This window comes from Phyllostomus discolor, chromosome X (assembly GCF_004126475.2).
Source record: "Phyllostomus discolor isolate MPI-MPIP mPhyDis1 chromosome X, mPhyDis1.pri.v3, whole genome shotgun sequence".
Lineage (NCBI taxonomy): Eukaryota > Metazoa > Chordata > Mammalia > Chiroptera > Phyllostomidae > Phyllostomus > Phyllostomus discolor.
In genome coordinates, this window is record NC_050198.1 from 53,227,374 (window position 1) to 53,250,790 (window position 23,417).

The 23,417-nt window shown below is 36.9% G+C and overlaps 1 protein-coding gene across 5 annotated transcripts in view; it reads left to right on the forward strand.

Moving 5' to 3' along the window:
- ACSL4 (acyl-CoA synthetase long chain family member 4) overlaps positions 1-23,417 on the forward strand; it is a 96,679-nt gene that overhangs the window by 67,550 nt on the left and 5,712 nt on the right. For all 5 annotated transcript variants that reach the window (XM_028523299.2, XM_028523301.2, XM_028523298.1 and 2 more), the window contains 8 exons: positions 7-130; positions 3,306-3,377; positions 7,125-7,264; positions 8,059-8,231; positions 10,595-10,669; positions 12,215-12,406; positions 13,900-14,014; positions 18,235-18,392. In XM_028523299.2, coding sequence (XP_028379100.1) covers positions 7-130; positions 3,306-3,377; positions 7,125-7,264; positions 8,059-8,231; positions 10,595-10,669; positions 12,215-12,406; positions 13,900-14,014; positions 18,235-18,392 — 1,049 coding nt within the window. The remainder of the gene's footprint in view (positions 1-6; positions 131-3,305; positions 3,378-7,124; positions 7,265-8,058; positions 8,232-10,594; positions 10,670-12,214; positions 12,407-13,899; positions 14,015-18,234; positions 18,393-23,417) is intronic.

The window sequence follows — 23,417 nt, forward strand, 5'->3', positions numbered from 1 at the left end:
TTTTAGACCAAAGGACACATATATTGGCTACCTGCCTTTGGCACATGTCCTAGAATTAACAGCAGAAATATCTTGCTTTACCTATGGCTGTAGGATTGGATATTCTTCTCCACTTACACTCTCTGACCAGGTGACAAAGTTTTTCAGTATATTGGCCTGATCATTATCAAGTTCCATTGTTTGGCTGAGAACATATTACTCAAACATGAGATATTTTAATTCAGCTAAAACTTTTTTCATAACTTTGAAAGAAATTCCCATGAACTGTAGCTATTTTAAATGAAATTGTTTTTCTGTTGCTTTTCTACATATCTTTAAATTATTTTGAAACTAATTGTTCCTTTCATCGTATCTTATTAGGTTTTTATTTCAGAGAGCTGAGATAGAGAATATAAATACACTGAGCCTTTCTTGACATATTACTCATGAATATTGGTGAGATTTGGGAGAGAGGTGGTGATATGGTTTTGGCCCAATTTTGCTCTTAGTTTTCTCTAGAGTAGTGCCGTCCAATATAGTAGTCACTAGCTATATATTGAAATACAGAGTAATTAAAATTAAATCTGAAAAATTCAGTTTTTCAGTTTCTCTAGCCACATTTCAAGTTCTCAGTAGCTACATGTGACTTGTGGTTGCCATATGTATCGCACAGATAGTGAACAATTCATCATTATGGAAGTTCTATTGGACAGCATTGCAGCATGTCCAAAGGCAGCCCCTAGATTTCTACCGAGTCTGGCTCCTCCCTTCTTCCTGTTGTTCATAGCAGGAAAATCCAACAATGGGTAGGGCTGATTCATGTATTTTAAGCCCATTTGAAAAAGCTTCAACCAGACATTGGTGGAAAACAGAGCTTTAAAGGGAGCTGTGGCGTTGCAAATGCTGAAAGGTAAACTGAGTATAGGTAGGACTGACTTGATTCTCTGTGTGGCTTCTGCCACTTTCATCACTGGACGCCCAGCTGTCATATTTCAGAACCCTAGGCAGTGCTGCCTTTTATTTGGGAGTCTTAATGAAGCATGCATTGATGAGAAGATGTGCCCTTGTAGTTCACAGTTAGAAGTTGTAATGCTTTCAACTTTTTTTTGTTACAAATACCATTTTAGGTAGAGATTAAGGTAGGTTGTGTAATATTAAGACAAAAAGTTAAATCAATGTTTTTGATATTTCAGGTTGCAACCATCTTTTTCTGTTTGTGGGGGCTTGATTTTAGATATAAACTTAAGGTGAAAAAATCTTAAGGGAACTATTGATTAAATTTAATATACACATACATATGTAGGCTTCTGTGATGATCACCATCTAGATCATGGGAGGAAAAAAAGAACATTTCTAGATCCCAGAATGTCCCTTGTGTCCCTTTATGGTCATTACTACTACCTTACCCCTAAAGATAATCCAACCATCTTTTCAGTGGCTTTACCTTGCGAAAATGTTCTGTGTTCCAAATAATTGCCTACTTTGTACTTTAAGGACCATAACTTCTTTGTAAGATAGAGAACTTGCTGTATTTCACCAAACCACTAAGCTGAAAATTCACATTTACAATCTGCTAGAATAGTAACGAATGAAATAAGTAAACTAAACTATCAAGTAAACTGATAAACAGGACTTGATTGAGTGAAGTCATAATAGACCTATTAATGAGACTGGGGCTTATGCTTTTTAAAAACTTAAAAATCTGTGATGATTACATTGGATGCATTGTAGTGAGTTTTTCTTACGTCTGGAGATGTTTTCAAAATGTAAAAATCATTTCATTAAGCTTTGAGTATGATTTCCCTCTGAGCAGGGGAGTGCAGAAAGCCCTTGCTTTCACTGCCTTTCTGAAAGCAGTAGCCTCAGTGTGGGAAAGGGGGGCAGTTGGAGTGTATTGCTGGTCTGACTTCATTCTTGCTGTCTCTCAGGCCAAGTAGTACATTAGAAGCCTGTTAGAGAACTGTCAAGAGCATTCACACCTACCTTTTCAATAAACTTTGTTCTACAGAGTCTTGATCTGATCAGGAATATAAAATCCAAGAGTCTCCCTTACATAGGAAATCAGAAAAAGGTCAGAGACCAGAGGGACCACCTTGGAACCCTGCAGATGATAGCAATGTCAAAACAGGGGTTACTGGAATCATAATAAAAACAGGAACTGAAATGTTACTAAGAATAATAAAGCCAGGAACGACTCCTTGTGGCTACTGCTATCCTGGGACTGCTCTCAGAAACAGAGAGACTCGTCAACGACACATGGAGATCAGCTTGGACTTGAAGGACACAAGAACCCATCTCTCTCTCCACGGAGCAGCCCTCTATGTGTGGTGTGCATATGCAGGTGTAGGTTTCCACTCACAAATGTGCACACATTTGCCCACTTCTTGTGAGACACAAGAAGTTATTTTATTTCCTCTATTTGTCTCATGAAGAAAAGTAGTATAAAAACTAATGAATTCTATCAGCAGAACCTTCTGTGTGGCAGAGTTGGTCATACCAGAGGATCCCATTGCATCTTAAGAGCTGATTTCCTTCTTGCTTGTGTTGGCCATGGCTAACACATGATATAGCTAAACTTCTAGACCCACTGCATTACCACAGATTCTTATTTTTATCTACCTCATTCAGTGGATGACTGTCAGCTTTTCTACCTACTGCTCTGATATCTGAAATCCCAGATCATATTTATGTGTATAAGAAAGAAGAGAAAAGAACTGAAAAGAAAAACATACATGCATTTACAAATGTATGTGCATATCACCACATGGTCACGGGAAGTGTCTTCAGTATTCTCTTAACCAAAATGTTATCAAATTAGTTTTGTATGTTACTTGATGATCATAGTGGTGAGTTTGAGTTGCTGGTTTTGCCTTTTGGCTAATTAAAGAAAGTTAAAATGATCTTCAACCTTTGTTTTAGTGTTTGATCTACCTTAGTTGAGGGGTTTTGTTTTGTTGAAAATGGATAATCAGTGCTATATTTGATGGTGATGTTATTAATAAGAATGCTTGACTTACCAAAATATCCCTTTATTTTTTTCTTCTGCATCTTAGTTTATCCTCTAAGGAAGGCTGAAATGTGCTAGAAGAAATAAAGCACTAAAGCACTTACACTTCAGACTTAGTTTATAAGGATGTCAGGATGGCCAAGTGGTCTAAGGTGACAGACTTATAGGTTATGATAGTTCTAACCAATAATTCATTGAGCAGTAGAAGATAAAATTCCATGTATAAATTTCTGCCTTTGTTATTGTTAACCCTTGAATTATAACATTTTTTTTTGCTAAGATTAGTACCCTAATCCTATTTACTTTGTCTTTAATGTAGTCCAGCAAAATTAAAAAAGGAAGTAAAGGAGACTGTACTGTGCTGAGGCCTACCCTCATGGCAGCTGTTCCAGTAAGTGCAGAGTATAAATGTCATTTATTGCTTGCACTTGAACTTTTAAAAAGTAATATTAGGCATATATATGTATATGTATATGTGTGTGTGTATATACACACACACACACAACTTTGTGCATATTATGGCAAATGTGTTACTTAAAATCTCAGGTGAGTATTGGGAAAGATGCAGTGGCAAACTTCTGAAATGTGTAGCTGCTAGTGTTTGCTGATACTTGAAAATTAGGTGATGAAAATGGCTAAGTTCAAATTACCCAGAGTGAAGATTGATTGTAATACTTTAAAGGTAGAATATACTGTAAATATCATTTTGTATAGTCACTTAGTTTAAAACATGGGGAAACCTGGGCCATGGTGGAGAACTGAGGTAGCATATCCAAGGTTATGGAGCTGGTTAGTGACAAAGGTAAGTCTAGAACCCAATCCTCTGGACCCTTACGGTGACTGAGAAAGCTATCAATTGAGACCTCACAAAGAAGAAAAAAATTATTCATCTTACTCAAAATCTTTTTGTGAAATACCACCTTTTATAAAAATAAGATGTTACATTTTGCGCTGGCTGGCGTAGCTCAGTGGATTGAGCGCAGGCTGCGAACCAAAGCATTGCAGGTTCGATTCCCAGCTAGGGCACATGCCTGGGTTGCAGGCCACGGCCTCCAGCAACTGCACATTGATGTTTCTCTCCCTCCCTCCCTCCCTCCCTCTCTCTCTCTCCCTCTCTCTCTCTCTCTCTCTCTCTCTCTCTCTCTGTCTCTCTCCCTCTCTCTCTCTCTCTCTCTCTCTCTCTTTCTCTCTCTCCCCCTCCCTCCCTTCCATCTTTAAAAAGAAATAAATAAATCTTAAAAAAATAAGATGTTACATTTTATAGCCTTATAATGACGAATTCTAAAATATTTAATGCAGTGTTTCAAATTTGTGTACTCAAACAAACTCCTGCTTTTAGGCTTTGGAAACTGCAGTGGAACTGGGTATCAGTACAGCTTGTATTAAGATCAGACTTTAAATCTTATCCCAGTATCTTTCACAGAATTGTTTTTGCACATGGAAAGTCTGAGATTAGATAATGAATTGTTCAATGTAAGTTTTTCTAAGAATAAGAGATGGAAGATACTTTTTTTTTATCTTCTAATTACAAAATTACTAAATAACTAAAGAATTAGAATACGTCAGAGTGGCATTTGCCTTTTTCTTTAGAGGTGCTATAGAATTCACCAAGCTTACAAATTAAAATGTGGCTGATAATAGGTAGGGTAGTACTTCTGTGTTCCAGGTACTGTGCTAAGTGCTTTATTTAGGCAGCTTATCTCACTTCTCCCCGAGACTTTGCTAGGTGGGTCTTGTTACCCACATTTTATAAAGAAAAATACTTGCTTAATACAGCCATAGGTTGTAGAGTTAAAGTCTGAACTCTACCAGTCTGATTCTAGAGTCTTCTTAACCACTAAGACTGTCCTTTTAGGATTGTTTTTGTTGTTTTGTTTTGAGAAATATTATGTTAGCTTCATTATCCAAAGAACAGGAGTCCCTAGTAAACTGTATCACACAGCATAGTTAGGGAGTAGGAATGGCTGAGAAATTTAGGAAGCAATGTCTGAATTGAGGCTTGAAGGATAAACAAGAGTTAGCTGATATTCTGTGTCTTTTCCAGTTGCCCATTGTCCATTCTTCTTTACTTTGTGTCTCGAGAAGCTAACTTTTGTGAATGAATTATCAGGGCATGCCTGCCTTCTGCTTTCTGGTTGAGTTCATCCCATTGTTGGCACTCATGAGTGATCAGAGGGTAGGAGGAGTGAGAGAGAGATCTGCATACTTACTGTCTTTGCTTTTTCTCTGCTAGGCTGCAATTTTGTGGAGTTGTAAGGCATACATACATTGGTTACAGCCTCTTTCCCATTGGCTATAACCAGGTCTTTCCCATGGCTGCAGTGCTCCTTCAGGTTTCAGCAACACTTCTCTCCTTGTACTTCTTGAAGCCTAGGGATAGTAAATGATCTTCCATGTTGCTAGTCCATTGATGTTTCAGCAAACCTGTTGTTTACCCTAGCTCCGTACATTCCTTCATAAATAGGCTTTTACAATATTTTTATTGAGAATTATTTTTGGTGGCTTCTGTTTTCTGGGTTTGTTCTTTTCCTGAATCAGAATAAATGATCTTTTAAGTATTGTAATATTCACATTCTGAGAATTCAGAATAAATACAACTTCTTATAAGCAGTGACTCAATTGAGCATTATGTAATTAGATTAAGGTAAACCGGTGCCTTATTGTGCTAACAATAAATCCTGCCAGTTTGTTGCAGCTATGTGTGTTCTTTACTCATGGTATCTTTCTGTGCCTGTGGTTGGTGTTGAAAGGAGCAGTGGAAGTGGTTTTCACACATCTCTGTCCTCCCACGTGTTTTTTTAACCTCTACATCCCATACACTTTTTTAAGAGGGATAATTATAGGATGTTAAAACCCTTTTAGGGAACTTTTGGGATTTCTCAGCCACAGATCTACACAAATATTTTAATTATATAATAGTTATTCCTTTTGTGGAAGTGGAGAAAACAACATTGTACCATGCTTGAATGCCACAGTAGCTCCTAGCTTCATTAAGATGTAATCATCATATAACATTGTATGAGTTTAACAGGCACAACATGATGATTTAATATATGTATGTAGTGAAGTAAATACAACAATAAAATTAGTTAACATATTGATCACCTCTCATAGTTAACCATTTGTGTGTGTGTATTTTGTATGTGTTGTGAGAACATTTTAAGATTTATTGTCAGCAACTGTCAAGTATATAATACAGTCTTGTTAACTATAGTCAGCATGCTATACATTACACCTCCAGAAGTTATTCATCTTCTAACTGAAAGGTTGTGCCCTTTGATCAGCATCTTCCCAGTTTCCCCAACCCCTAGCTCCTGGCAATTACCAATATGTTCGCTGTTGCTGTAACTTTGGCCTTTTTAGATCCCACATATAAGTGAGATCATGCAATATTTGTCTATCTCCTCTGACTTACTTCACTTAGCATAATGCCAAGGGACAGTTCTGTTGTCCGCATTTGTGAACAGCATTTTTTGTCCCTCCTTTTATTAAGAGCCATTCATAAAGTTATTCATTGTACCACAACTGAATTTACACTAATTGCTACTTTCAATATTTAAAACTAGGTATTTATAAATAGGTATGCTTTATATGATACTTCTGTTAATCTGTGCTAAGTAATTTTAAGAAAACATCATTTGGTGATAGTCCAGGATTTTTGTTTGTTTTATTTTTTTATTTTGTATGTCATAGCATGGTAGTCAATATATGACAAACCTCGTCCTACTTCTAATTTTCCAAGGACCTGTGACCAAGAGACCTGTTCCTTTGTTGTTATCTGAGCTTCTATTAAAATGTCCAAATTATAGGGACATAAGAATTTTAAGAAACTGTAAATCTCTCTGCCATGCTGTAAGAGTTGCTAGGTAGTAATAAAGAGAAAAACATCAGGATTAGAGTCACTTTTAAAAATTCCGGTAAATTTAGTGTATAGAATTGAAAACACCCTTATCCTTGTCCTTAGTCTTTTTGAAGTAGTAGACAGTCAGTGAAATTAATTATATAATGAAGTAAATATACTTATTATGCTAAAGGCATTTACATAAGATTTGGTAAATAAGGTATCTTCAACTAAAGACTGTCTCAGTATTGGTGTAGCTCTTTTGTCTGATTATTGGATATTTTGCCTACCTTATAGGAGATCATGGATCGAATTTATAAGAATGTTACGAGCAAAGTCCAAGAAATGAATTATATTCAGAAAACTCTGTTCAAGATAGGGTATGATTACAAATTGGAACAGATCAAAAAAGGATATGATGCTCCACTTTGCAATCTGTAAGTATATTTTATAGACTGTATTTTGAGTCTTTAGATCTTTTTGTGTTTTTACATCTGGAATATAAATAAGTAAATGGCAACTTAATTTGAGCATTACCACCATGATCTTAAGGTTGACATTTTCTTTTATTTAATTTTAAGTCTCATTGCTGATATAGCAAGCAGAGGACCCTGAACTCTGATCTTGGCAATTTAATAAACTTTAATAATTGAGTATAAATATTTAAGATTTAATTATAGAATTTGGTCTCATGAAGAAAAACTAGAATAGAATTTTAAATCAAGACATTTGAAGTTAAGTGTGACATTTCTAACTTTTAAATAGTGATTTTCAAGATTTATTCTGCATGTAGGTGTTTCTGATTTGTTGTTTTCATAAAATAGCATAGTGAGTATGTGAATACAACAGTTGTTTTAAATGTAGGGCTGTGGCTTGGAGATGGGGAGGTGTTTTTCATTGGAAGGGAGGTAAGATAGATGACTGAATGTACCAAGGATAACTTGAAATAGTTTTCCTTTGACATCATCATTATTTTCTTTTATTTACTGCATATTAATGCAATTTCCTGACACAGCACTTTTAACAGTATGTGGCATTCATAAAGAGCCATTCATAAAGTGTTCAAAGTGTTACTATTTCTTGTTCTGTTAACCTCTCATTATAGCCATGGTTTTGAAATTTAAATGTCTCAACCAAAGTTGAGAAATCTTCCCCAGAGTTTATAAATTAGTATGTTTTCAAGAATAATATAATACATGTGCTGTAATAATTTATCCCTCCTTTCATTAAGGATACTATTTAAAAAAGTGAAGGCTTTGCTAGGAGGAAATGTTCGCATGATGCTGTCTGGTGGAGCACCGTTGTCACCTCAGACACATCGATTCATGAATGTCTGCTTCTGTTGCCCAGTTGGTCAGGGTTATGGATTGACGGAATCATGTGGTGCTGGGACAGTTACTGAAGGTAAGCACATCAGTTGCTACTCATAAAGCCTATTTGCATTACTTTAGGGAACTATGGTTGTATTATACCTCTGTTTTTTTTAAGATTTTATTTATTTATTTTATTTTTGGAGAGAGGAGAAGGGAGAAAGAAATGGAGAGAAACATTAAGGTATGGTTGCCTCTGGCACGCCTACTATTGGGGACCTGGCCCACAACCCAGGCATGTGGTCTGACTGGGAATCGAACTGGTGACCCTTTCTTTGGTTTGCAAGCTGACACCCAATCTATTGAGCCACACCAGCCAGGGACATGTTATACCTCTTAATATCGGGATTCAATGCAAACTTACATAGTTTTAGTTTTAGAAACTTTTAGTTCAGTATCATATGAACCCTTATTTTGAAGCTTTGTAAATACAGGGGTGGGCAAAGTAGTTTTACAGTTATGAGTACATGAAACACAGAGTATATTCTTATAATGTTATTTATTAATTATTATATTATTTTCCATATGAGCAACTGTAAACCTCCTTTTGCCTGCCCCCGTATTTTGCCCCATTGTCAGCCCTCAAAATTCTGTCACCCGCTGCTATAACCTTTTATCTCTAAATGATCTCTTATTTGGAGAACTGCACTCTTGAAATAAAGTATCACTTTTTTTGCTCCTCCTCAAATCTATGCTACTGCCATGACTTGTTTGTTTTTTCTAATTTCGGCAGCCTATAGCAGGTTTCCCAACTTATGTACTATTGAAATTTTGAACCAGATAATTCTTTCTTGCTGGGGGTTCTCCTGTGAATTGCAGGATGTTTAATGGATAGATAGTAGTAGTAACCTGCTGCCCCAAGTTGGGTCAATGAAGTACGTACAAACATTGCCAAATATCTTCTAAGGGGCAAAATCACCCCAGGTTGTGAAACAATGAGTGTAGTAGCTTTTGTGGATTATCCCACTTTCACTTGAAATGTATTGTGTCCAAAATTGGACGCAGTGTCCAAATGCCATTATGCTAACCTGTCTCTACATTACCAAATTGTTTGTGACAGTGGTGTTACCGTCCTTCAAGCCTTTCAGGGTATTAGCTTTGAAGTCCTTTGATTATTTTTAGTATCTTTAAATTTTATCAGCTCTTCCCATTTCACCATTGGATCATGCCCTTCCCTACATGCCACCTTTGGCATCCAACCTTTTATTACTTCATAGTGTTCTGAGGTAACAGCCTTTCAATGGCTGTCTTTCAACATCTGTGTCTGCCTCTAATATATAAATTCTGGTATTCCTGCATACTTCTGTCAGACACATCCACCTCAAGCACTGCTTTCACACCTGGTGAGCCTAGCTTTCATCATATCTTTAGTCTGATACCATTGTACCTAGCCATTATTATATTCCATTTTTTCCCCATGTGCATACATACTTGGCTTTTCTCTCCCGACAGGATAACCTTCTCACCATTTCTCATATAGGCATTCTTGTTCCCCCCTCTCTGTATTTTCTACTCTCTTTTCTTGGACTGCCCTTTTTCTTAACCAGTCACAGCCATCTTCTAATGTGCAACTCTTCAATTAAGTCTTTCCCAACTATTTTATTTTACATAGCTCTTTCTAGTCTCTAGGATACTATTGTAATTACCACTAGTACTATGCACTTTAGTATTTAAATGTGCTCTAAATTGTTTCATATGTATTTCTTCCCAGGTAGTTTGTTTGTAAGCTCATTGAGGGTAGGGTCTTCTCATTCTTAACGTTGTCCTCACAATATTTAATATAATGCTACTTATTTAATAGACTGTCAATAAATACTTGATATTGCTAGTAATAATCCCAATTTACAGAAGGATCATATCAACATCTTTGATGACAGCAGCTAACATTTATTGAACTAGTTATTTTTGCCAGAAAGTGTTAAGCACGGCCCACATATCATCTAATTTAATTTTCACAGCATGTTTCTATATGAAATAGGTTCTGTTACTATCCCAATTTAATAGATGAGGAAATGGGTCTTAGGGAGGTTAAATAACTTGCCTAAGTTACATAGCTCATCAGCGAGTGTTAGGGAATTCCAATCAAAATCTGTCTTGTTAGAATCCACATAGATAGTAGTGGAGCCAGCTGTCCTTCTTTAACAACTTTTTGTACTTATTTATCTGAAATAATATAGCCATGAGATAGGAAGATGATGTAACAATTTTGGAATAGATTGTACTGTTGAAATGAAGTTGACATAGGGAAAAATGATCACACTTGGTACTCCTCTCTATATGTTCTCTCCTTTTGCCATCTTTCAGAATCTGGTTCTAGCTCCAATATTCCTGTTATCACTTTGGTGCAAGTCTGGAATGTGGTATTCTAATGTCATTGTTGCTTTCCCCCCCTCATAGTTACTGACTATACTACTGGCAGAGTTGGAGCCCCTCTCATTTGCTGTGAAATTAAGCTAAAAGACTGGCAGGAAGGTAAGAATTTTATGACAAGTGCTAGTGATTCGAGTTATGCTGAAAACCACTGTAAGCCTCATGACTTCTATTTCTTTCAAGTGTTAGGTTGTCTGTTATTGCTTGTTCCCTGTGCATTCTCTTTCCGCAGTAGCATCTGTAGGTTGCCAAGGGGAAAAGAAAATCTCTCAAAGCTAGGCATAATGATTCTGATTTGGGGAATACTTGATGGCAAAGGGGAAAAATTATTAGTGGGGCAGTCCCGGGTTAGGGGGAAGGATGTGTTATCATTTTCAGGGGGGTTGTGTGACTAGTCTCTCTCACACACAAACACACAGAGCTTTATAAATCTTGACCCCAGCAAACATTATCATAGTTGAGACTTAACTGTCCAGCTGTTTGTATAGTTGAAAATTTTAAAATATTTTATTTATTTATTTTTAGAGAGGGGGGAAGGGGGGAGAAAGAGAGGGAGATAAACATTGATGTGTGGGTGCTTCTTGCTTGCCCCCAGCTGGGGACATGGCCCACAACCCAGGCATGTGCCCTGACTGGGAATCAACCCTTTGGTTTGCAGGCTGGAACTCAATCCACTGAGTCACCCCCGTCAGGGCAGTTTTCAATTTAAAGAGCATCTCACAGCTGAAGGGAATAGTGCTTACAATCCTTTTTATGATGTAAAATCTAATCAGTGTATAAGTTTATAAATTCAGAGTTTTATATATTTTTCTTAAAGTAAGCTTCATTTATTCAGTAATGAACACATAATGAATAGTGATTAAATATTTTAATAGTTGCCCTGGCTGGTGTGGCTCAGTGGATTGAGCACTGGCCTGTGAAACAAAAGGTCACTGGTTTGATTCCTGGTCAGGGCACATGCCTGGGTTGTGGGCCAGGTCCCCAGTTGGGGGACATGTGAGAGGTAGCCAATCGATGTTTCTCTCCCTCTCTTTCTTCGTCCCTTCCCCTCTCTTTAAAAATAAATAAATAAAATCTTTAAAAAATAAATATTTCAATAGTTATTATTAGTTAATTTGATGTTTTAATTTTTAAAGTCATGACTGGCCATAGGCAAAATGAAGAAAATAAAATTTTCTTCCTGTTTTCCATAGCCTCCCTTTCTTATTTAATGGTGTTGCCTTTGGTGTAGGTACTTACTCTGTGTTCCCTTTGATTAAAACCTGCTTAGAAAAAATCTGAAATGCATTGCTATCAACCTATTATTAATTTACTTATAATAGCTTCCAGTGTTACCGTTCTTGGGAGCTATTTACCTTAACTGGGCTCTATGAACCTAAAACTTTAATGATACTCTAAGTGTGAAATTTTATGGTCATGGGAAGGTTTGGGGTGTGTAGTGGTTAGTGATTATCATTGAGCCTGGTACTCTTAAAATCACAGTCACCCACTATCATTACGTAAATCTGAGTAAATACAAACTAATGTTCTACTATAAAATGATGTTCAATTTGGCCAACAGGAAAGTATTTGCAGAGGAGCTTTAAGCATTAATGTGACTACCATCTCATTTAATTTGCTCAACTAATTTGCTCTAATGACTTCCAGGTGGTTATACAATTCACGATAAGCCAAACCCCAGAGGTGAAATCGTAATTGGTGGACAGAATATCTCTATGGGGTATTTTAAAAATGAAGAGAAAACAGCAGAGGATTATTCTGTGGATGAAAATGGCCAAAGGTGGTTTTGCACTGGTGACATTGGAGAATTCCATCCTGATGGGTGTTTACAGATTATCGGTCAGTACATTTCCTTTTTTGAGGTTTTCTTTACTTTTGCAAGTTCAACGTATATGAAAGGTAATATTGGTTAAGTCATTACTAGTGTTGATGGTTCCATTACTTTAAACTTTGGGCAAGTTATTTAACTTATGTCTATGCTTCTTCATCTGTAAAATAAGGACACGAACACTGACCTGGTATGGCTTTTGTTAGCATTAAATGAGATGATACATGGAAAATGTTTAGAGCAGGACACTGCTTGCATCTAAGTAAGTGGTAGCAGCGTCAGCATGAAGCATGGGGAGAATGAACAGGAAAATAGCAGATGGGTAATAAGAAAACAAAAAGTGCTCAGAAGAAGGTTTTTTTGGTCAACTGCATATGGTTCTGTATAACCATTTACTGTAACATTCCCTATTATAGTCCTTCCTCACCCTCTACCTCCCCACCCAAGAGGCAGTGTGGATGTATTTTCCCTAGTGGCCATTTATATGGCTCTAATTAGCTCTGAACCTTAGAAAATTATAATATCAATCCTCAACATTAATCTGCTCTTCTGAGAATATCATTTTATTTGGCACTGTCCTTTTTGAGCCTACTCAAATAGACTTGTGAGTTCAAAAAGGCACTCTAAATGGCCCTTATGCTATTCATTTTAATCAGGCAAAAGTTAAAAAGGTGACCAGCTGATAAGGACCACCCTGTAGGGTCCTTGTCAGGTCCTTTTAAAGCCATAAAATTTCCTCAGTCATATTTCTGCTGATCCATTTAAGTCTGTCTGTGAAACCATATCTGACCGGAATATAGTTAAAGATTTCTGGAGAAGTTTCCAGAAAACATGGTTCAATGTAGAAACAATGACTCCACCCTCTTTTTTGACCCTTAATTGCACTGGAATCAAAATTTTTTCTGTTGGCATGTAGAGTTGGGTTCCCAGGCTATGGATAGGCAAGTCAACACTCACACAAAGGTCATAAAGCAACCTGGTATTTATGCCATGCCATCCTGTGCCTTCACATTCTTAGAGCACTGTCATTTTAACAAGATAATGTCACATATGGAAAATGGGGAGCTACCATTCATTGACCATGTTCTCTATGCCAGACATTGTACTACATGCTTGTATAAGGTAGGCTTCATTACCTCTGGTAAAATTGAGGGTTGCAGAGGTCCCTCCACTGATATGCCTAGGATCACATAACTGGTAGAGCTACCATTGAAGTCTAATGCTACAAAGTTCTGTTCCTTCTATTAACTTCATTATAATGTTTAAGATGATAAGATACTAAAGCTTTTGGTACAATATGTAACATTTTAGCTAATACTTCTTCATTTTAACTAGGCAATTTCTTAACTGATATGTATGGGCAAGCGTTAAGTATTATAATATTTTAGAAGAAGTATCTTTGTAAATAAGGATGAAGGCAATGAGATTGAAAGAAAATCAGAATTGTACAGACCTTAATACAATGGACTAAGGATAACTTAGCATCATTCTTCATGACTTACAGATCGTAAGAAGGATCTGGTGAAGTTACAAGCAGGGGAATATGTGTCTCTTGGGAAAGTAGAAGCTGCATTGAAGAACTGTCCACTTATTGACAATATCTGTGCTTTTGCCAAAAGGTAATTTTAAAAGTTATATATGTTTTTTATATACTTGAAGTAAAAGGATAATTGGGAAATTTTTTTTAGATTTTTTATTTATTTATTTTTAGAGAGGGAAGGGAGGGAGATAGAGAGAGAGAAACATCAATGTGCTGTTGCTGGGGGTTATGGCCTGCAACCAAGGCATGTACCCTGGCTGGGAATCGAACCTGTGACACTTGGTTCCCAGCCCGCGCTCAATCCACTGAGCTATGCCAGCCAGGGCTGATAATTGGGAAATTTTTGATTATGTATAATCATAAGGGAAACATCAAATTTTCATCAGAGTTGTGAAATGTTATACATTTCTGAAAAGTTTTTGGATTCAACAGCTTGAAGATTATTTGAGATAATCCAGACATTTTAACTTGTTAGATCCATACTATGTGGTGTTAAAAACATAGTTATGCCACAAAACTTATTTCATTTAATTTTCATAACAACTGAGACTTAGCACGTAAGTAATTTTTCCAAGAAGGTACACAGCTAGTACAAGTTTTCTAAATAAAAAACCTGATAGATTAAACCATTTTTTTGTAGTTTAATATAGTTTATTTTTATGGGCTTGATTACTTCCTTTAAAAATTTAATTCTAGGCCCTTGTTTAGAATGTTGTCCCTTTGTGCCAAGGTTGTAGATTCGATCCCTAGTCAGAGCACATACAAGAATCAACCAATGAATGCATAACTAAGTGGACCAACAAAATCAATGTTTTTCTCTCTCTCCCCTACCTTTCTTCTCTCTCTCTCTAAAAATAAGTGAAAATAAAAATTAATAAAAGTACCATTGATATATATTTAAAAAATTAATTCTAAAAAAACACAAGGCAAAATTTAGCATCTAAACCATTACTAAGTGTACAGTTCAGTGTACAGTGTAATGTTAAGTATATTCACACTGTTCTGCAACTTATCTACAGAACTTTTCATCTTCAAAAACTAAAACTCTGTATCCATTAAACAATCCTCATTTTCCTTTCTGCACAGCTCCTGGCCATTCTACTTTCTGTTTCTATGAATTGGACTGTTCTAGATACCACATATAAATAGAATCATACAGTATTTATCTTTTTGTGACTGGCATATTTCACTGAGCATAATGTCCTCAGATTCATCTATATTGTAGCATGTGTCAGAATTTCATTTCCTTTTAAGGCTTAATTATATTGCACTGTATGTATGGGGACGAAATTTTGTTTAGTCATCACCCATCAATGGACAACTTGGGTTGCTTCCACCTCTTTGACTATTGTAAATATACTGTTGTGAACATGGATATGCGAATATCTCTTCAAGATCCTACTCAGTTGTTTCAGATATACGAGGTCTGTCCAGAAAAAAGTCCAGCCATTGTTAATATAACAACAATGGTTCGCAGGACATTGATGTAACCTGGCAGCCAAGGAGAGTGGACTGGAATGCACATGTGTGAACAATGATGACTTCACTGTACTAGTCAGTGGGGGCGGTAGACGCCATTGAGTTAGAATGTGTACTGTGTGGCTACCACATTCAAAATGAGTGACTAGAGCAATTAATCTGCATAAAATTTTGCATTGAGCTTGCACATTCCTCCATCAAAACTGTTCAGATGGTTCAGAAGTCCATAGCTATGGGAAGCTGGTGAGTGGCTGCTGCATCATGACAATGCACCTGCTCATGCATCATGTTTCGTGCACAGTGTTATCACCCAGGTGACTCAGCCCCCCTATAGCCCAGATTTGGCACCCTGTAACTTCTGACTTTTCCCCAAACTAAAATCACCTTTGAAAGGGAAGAGATTTCAGACCATCAATGAGATTCAGGAAAATATGGTGGGGCAGGTAGTGGCATTGGGAGAACTCTGTGAGGTCCTGATGTGCCTACTTTGAAGGGGACTGAGGCATCACAGTCCTATGTACAATGTTTCTTGTATCTTGTATCTTCTTCAATAAATGTCTCTATTTTTTGTATTCTGTGGGTGGATACCCTCTGGACAGACCTTGTATACCCAGATGTGGGATTGCTGAATCATACAGTAGTTCTGCTTCCATATTTTGAGGCACTCCCATAGTGCTTCTTTCATAATAGCAGCACCATTTTTACCTTCCCACCAGGAATATACAATTATTCTTATTTCTCCATATCCTCACCAACACTTGTATCTATTTTTTATAGTACTCATCATAATGAGTGTGAGAGGATATCTCTCTCCCTTAATGATTAGTTAATTGAGCACTGTTTTCTATGCTTGTTGGCCATTTGTATATCACCTCTGGAGAAGTGTCTAATCATATCCTTTGTCCATTAATTTTTTTCTTATTTTCAGTTATACAATATGATGTTATCAACTGTAGTCATCATGTTTCACATTAGATCCTCAAACCCATTCATCTTATAGTTGAAAGATTGTATCCTTTTACCAACTTCTCCCTATTTTCTCCACACCCAGTCCCTGGCAACATATTTTCTACTGTCTTTTTTTGAGTTTGTTTTTTTTTTTTAAAAAAAAAAAAAGATCCACACTTCAGTGTTACCATGCAACATTTGTCTTTGCCTGGTTTATGTCACTTAGCATATACCCTCATGGTATATCCATGTTGTTTCAAATGGCACCATTTCCTTCTTTCTCATGGCAAGTAATACTCCGGTATGTGTTTATCACATCTTTATCTGGTATGTGCTTATCACATCTTTATATATTCTTCTGTTGATGGATACTTAGGTTATTTCTATATTTTGGCTGTAGAGATTAATGCTCCAATGAACATGAGAGTACAGATATCTCTTCAGTACCCTGTTTTCATTTCCTTTGGATATATACAGAGGAGTCAGATTTCTGGATGATATGATAGCCCTGTTTAAATTTTTTGAGGAACCTCCATACTGTTTCCCATAGTGATTAAACCAATCTATGTCCCCACCAACAGGTTATGAGGGTTCCCTTTTCTCCACACCCTAGTCAGCATTTGTTATCTTCTGGGTTTTTTTTTTTCTTCAATTTATCTCTTCTCTTTTTGATAATAGCTATTCTAGCAGGTGTGAGGTATCTCCTTGTGGTTTTGATTTGCATTTCTTTCCCCGATGATTAGCCGTGTTAAGCAATTTTTCATATGCCTATTGATCGTTTGTATATCTTCTTGGGAAAAAGGTTTACATATATTTAAATATATAATCTCTATTATATTTTTCCATTACCATTTTAGTCCCCTTTTGACCTCCTCCCCAACCCCAGCAACCACCCATTTTAAAATCAGATCATATTTTGTTTTGTTTCTGCCATTGAGTTTTATGAGTTCTTTATATATTTTGGGTATGAACCCCTATTCAGATAGATATGTGACTTTCAAATATTTTTGCCCATTCTATAGGTTGCTTTTTCATTTTGTTGAAGGTTTCCTTTGCTATGCAGAGGTTTTTAGTTAGATATAGACCCACTTCTTTATTTTCGCTTTTTTGCCTTTGCTTTTTACATCAAATCCAAAATTATTTTCCAGCACCCGTATCAAGTACCTTATCCTCTGTTTTATTCTAGGAGTTTTATTTCAGGTTTTGTCCACTTTATAATTGGGTTATTTTGTTGTCATTGAGTTATAGGCATTTTTACATATTCTACCCCCTTCTCAGATACATGATTCACAAATATTCAATGCCATAGATTGACTTTTCACTCTCCGTTGACTGTGTTGACACACAAAATTTTTTAAAAAATTGTTGTATTCTCATTTATCTATGTTTTTGTTGTTATTGCCTATGCTTTGGTGTCATAGCCAAGAAAGCATTGTCAAATCCAATGTCATGAATCTATTCCCTTGTGTTTTCTTCTAGGCATTTTATAATTTTAACTCTTAAAAGTTTAGGTCTTTGATTAATTTTCATTTGTGATATAAAGTAAAGGTCCAACTTTATTCCTTTTCATGTGGATATCTAGTTCTCTCAACACCATTTGTTGAAGAGACTGTCTTTTCCCCATTGAGTGGTTGTTGCACCCTTGTTGAAGATCATTTGACAATATATACAAGGGATTTTCTCTGGGCTCTCTATTCTGTTTCACTGGTCTATATTATCTGTCTTTATGTCAGTACTATGGACTGTTTTACTTAATGAAACTATAACATGTATATTTGGAGTTATTTTGTAATTTACTATTTCATTGGATTTTAGGAATACTTGTTCTCAGTGTTTTAATTTCTATTTTGTTTCATTTTATAATTTTTTTAGTGACCAGTCCTATGTGATTAGTTTTGTGGTTCCTAATCAGAAAAGGTTGACACTTTTGGCACAACAGAAAGGGGTGGAAGGAACTTGGGTTGATATCTGCAATAACCCTGCCATGGAAGCTGAAATACTGAAAGAAATTAGAGAAGCTGCTAATGCTAGTAAGTAAGAAATTGCTTGACTTTTAGTACCTTAAAATCATTTAATGGTGTTTTGTGCACTGGGTTTTTCAAGATGTCTATTTATTTGTTTTGTTTTAATAATAAAATACATGGTTGGAAAACCTGTTTCTTAAATATGTATAATGAATTTCCATATTGGAGGGATTCTTACATGTTATATAGTAGAATAACCTATCTAGTTATTTATTGAATGTAACAACATCCCTGCTAAGTGGTCATCTAGCCTGTATTTGGAATGGTCCATCTTTGTTCTGATAGTTTATAATGATGTGTCCTTGTGTGGATCTTTTATTGTTTATGTTTATCATATATAAACATTCCACATCACATCACTTGGTGTGGAGTCCTTCAATCTAGCAGTCTCTGCCCTTCAGTTCTAGGAAATATCTGTGTATCCTTTTTTGTTTGTTTGCTCTTCTTTCAGTTTTCCTCTCCAAATTCTGTATTTGTGTTTTTATGTGGGACTATTTTTATCTGGATGTAGGACCTCTAGCTTTAGTCCTCTAATTTTATGGGGTTTTTTATGTTTTTTTTTTTCTTTTGTTTTCTACATCATTCTTTTTGTTTGTACTCTGGCAGTGCCCTCATCTTTATCATCTCTGTCTTTTGAATTTATAATGTCAGAATTTTATTTTCCAGAGCTCTTTCCTATTTTCTCAGTGTTCTTTCAATAACATTCTCTTATTCTTTCATGGATGCAGTCAATATGTCATCTCTTACTCCTCTGAGGATTTTAAAGGGATTCGTCCTATGCTATTTTCTTTTGTTATTGACTGTTTCCTCCAAGTTCCACTGTCTGCTTGCTTTGGTCATGGCCTCTCATGTATGCTGATCCTTGTATGTCCATTCACATTTGACAATGAGGTATTGAAAACTTGTTTGTAAATTTTATTGGGCTTCACAGGAAAGATACTCAAATGTTAGTGTCTTGGGTCATTCCATTTCTCCAAAGATGGATTATTAGCCTGACTACCAGTATTCTGGTAGCCAAATAGATGAAATTGGAAAGGGCTGTGAGTGGAGTAAATGAGTCTTAATCTCACTGAATCCTTCTGTTGCCACCTTTAGCCCCTCCCTCTACTGTACCTATGTCCTTGGGTCCAGAGTCCCTAGTTCAGTTTTACCAAAAAGGAAATGTGTCTCCAGCCTGGTTGGGGAAGAGCAGGGTAAAGAACAACTGTCTTCTGAGCAGTATGCTGCTCATCTCTGCCTGTATTCAGAGATATAATCTCAGGAGCTAGGTTTAATCCTTGTTGCCAGTTGGCTATTAGTTCCCTTGGTTCCTAATCAGTGACTGCTAGTTCGTTTGCTTTTGGTCTTCTAAAATTTTGTTGAACTCGCTCACCCAGTGTCCTCTTTCTTTTGTTTCAGTTTGTTTTCCTTGTGGTTAATGCATTTTTAATTTTTTAAATTATTTTAAAGCTTTTAAGTTATTTTCCAGGGGAGCAGAAAGAACTTTGTCACCTTCATGTCTAATTGGAAGCTGTTAGCCTAGTTTTAACGTGTAGCTTTCCCTCCTAAAAAGTAATAGTATCTTTGGTCAAAATGGAGGTGTAGGTAAACATGGCTCACCTGCTGACACAACCACATCAAAATTACAACTAAACTACAGAACAGCCATCCATCAGAACTGTCAGAAATCGAGTTGAATGGAACTCTGGCAACTACAGAATTTAAGAAACCACATCCATCCAGACTTGTAGGAGGGGTGGAGATGCAGAAAGGGTCCCACATTTAGGTGTTGTAGATAAAAGTTAGGGAGGGATATCGCTGGAGCAAGGAGACGCAGCCCCACACCAGGGCCCTCAGCTGAGGGATCCAGTGTCAAGAAGATAAGCCCCGATATCTTCTGGCTGTAAAAACCAGTGGGATTTGAGTGGGTGAAAAGAACTACTAGATTCTAAGAAGTGCCTATAAGGGCTTACACTCTGATTTATTCAAACTCACTCCCTTTGAGCTCCAGCACCAGGGGGTCAGCTTGAAAGGCACCAGCAGCATGCAGGGAGGAACTGAAGTGTCTGGCATCGGGGCGAGAACTGGGAGTCAGTTTTCTCCCAGACAGAAATGTTGGCAGAGGCCATTGTTCCTTTTCTGAGCCCTTGCCCCACAGAGCACCAGGCACCATATCTGAGTTTCCATCAACCTGGCTGACAGAGTTTGCTGTGCTCTAGGGAATCCCTGAGGCTCCAAACCATCCAATTTACAGCTCACCCAAGCTGTTAACAATGGTTTTTCCATATGAATAGCTGGTCTGTACTCAGGCTTCACATTCTCCTAAACCCTTTGAAACAAGCAACAACCAGACTCCTCAAGTCCCTAAGCCCCATACAATTGGCTAAGCAACCCTAGGCCTAGCACTAGCAGCAGCCAGCTTTGGAACACAGTTTGGCTCCAACACAAGTAACAGCCATCTGCAGATTGCTTTGTAGCTCATTCTGGGTGGCCCCGGGTTAAACTCATGTTGGGGCTGACCTTGGCCTGCACCACCCAGGAAACTCCAGAGCCCACACACCTAGTGGACAGCTACAGACTACATAAGAGCACCATCACGCCACCCCTGCACAGGTGATCCTCCATGGAGGGCAGATATTGCTCGTCAGTAGTCAACAGCCAGTTCTTGCAGCTGATTGTCCTGGATAAATCCTTCTAGTTGACCTGCCAACAGCAATCAGAGTTTAACCAGAAGAGGAGGGTGTACTCAGCCCACACAGAGGATGCATGTTGAGTACCCAGCTTGGGTAATAGGGGAGGCTGTGCCAATGGGCCCTACAGGACACCTACTACATTAGGACATGTTACCAAGACAGGGAATCATAGCAGCTCTACCTAATACACAAAGGGAGGTTGCCAAAACAAGGAGATAAAGAAACATGGCCCAAATGAAAGAACAGGTCAAAACTCCAATAAAAGAACTAAACAAAATGGAGATAAGCAATCAATCTATCAGATGCACAGTCAAAACACTGGTTATAAGGATGCTCAAGGAATTTAGTGAGAACCTCAGTAGCATAAAAAAAAAGATCCAGTCAGAAATGAAGGATACACTAATGGAAATAGAGAACAATTTACAGGGAATCAACAGCAGAGTGGATGAAGCCGAGAATCAAATCAATGATATGGAACATAATGAAACAAAAAGACAATCAGAGCACCAAGAAGAAAAAAGAATCTAAAAAAGGGCACAGTGTAAAGAGCCTCTGGGACAACTTCAGGTATATCCAACATTCACGTCATAGGGGTGCCAGAAGGAGAGAAAGAGCAAGAAATTAGAAATCTATTTGAAAAAATAATGGAAGAAAACTTCCCTAATTTGGTGAAGGAAATAGACATGCAAGTCCAGGAAGTACAGAGAGTCCAAAACAAGGTGGATGCAAAGAGGCTCACTCCAAGACACATCATAATTAAAATGCCAAAGGTTAAAGGTAAAGAGAGAATCTTAAAAGCAGCAAGTGAAAAGCAATTAGTTAACTTCAGGGGCGTTCCATAAGACTGTCAGCTGATTTTTCAAAAGAAACTTTGCAGGCAAGAAGGGATTGGCAAGAAATATTCAAAATGAAGAAAAACATGGACCTACAGCCAAGATTGCTCTACTCAGCAAAGCTATGATTTAGAATCAAAGGGCAGATAAAGTGCTTCCCAAACAAGGTAAAGCTAAATTTAGGAGTCATCATCACCAAACCATTATTACACGAAATGTTGAAGGAACTTATTTAAGAAAAAGATCAAAAGTATGAATAATAAAATGGCAGTAAACACATACCTGTCAACAAATGAGTCTAAAAGCAAACTAAGCAGACAAGAAGAACACAGATAGAATCATAGATACGGAGAGCGTTTTGATAGTTGCCATATGGGAAAGGGTGTGGGGAGAATGGGTGAAGAGGTAAGGGGATTAAGAAGTACAGATTGGACCTCAGTTGGTTCTGGCCAAGGTGGAGGCATAGGTGGAAACGCTTCACTTCCTTGCATAATTAAAAGAAGGATAACAACCAATTTAAAAACAATAAAACAACCAGAACTGCTAGGATATCAAACTGCATTGAAGTCCAACAACCAAGGAATTAAAAATAGTATAAAAAATGGAGAAGCCAAAGACCTTATATGTACACCCCATGGACATGAACTAAGGTGGGGAGAATGCCAGGAGAGTGGGGGAGAAAAAAACAAAAACAAAGCAAAGAAGTACAAATTGGTGGTCATAGAATATCCATGGGGATGTAAAGTCCAGTATAGAAAATGGAGTAGCCAAAGAACTTACATATATGACCCATGGACATGGACAATGGTGTGGGGACTGCCTGAGGGAAGTGGGGGTGATGGGTGGAACAGACAAAGGGGGGAAAATTGGGACAACTGTAACAGTATAATCAGTAAAATATGTAAAAGAAAAAAATATAACAAAAGTATAGTATAATAAATACATAAAAATAAAAGTATCACTTTTCCGATTGTCAGTTACCAATATTTACTATAAATATTGGACAATATAGAAGATTATAAAGGGGTAATTAAAAATCACTTGGCAGTCATTATGTTTGGGTGGTGGCATTACTTTCTGGTGTATATACTTTACCTATCAACCTCACTGATATCGGTCTAAGCCAGTAGATACAGATTGCATTATAATTTTTAGTAACTAAATAGTATTCCAGTATAAGCATATCCACTTGAGTTCCTGTTTTTGGATGACTTTAACTTTTTCCCTGACTGTAAACAAATAATGACACATATCTTGTATCCTCAGATATTTTCTTATGTAATAATTTTTTTAGTATGAGCCTCTAAAAAATGGAATTTCTGAGACAAAGAAAATGTATATTTTCAAGGCTTTTCCTATGTTGCCAAATCCTATTTCCCCAGAAAAACTGGACTAGTTTATACTCCTATCATAAATGCACAAGCACATCTATTTTCCTAACCAGGCTATGATCATTAATTTTTTAAATTAACTGCTTAGGTTCCATTTTGCTTTCAAAATAGAAGTAGTAATGTTACTTAAAAATT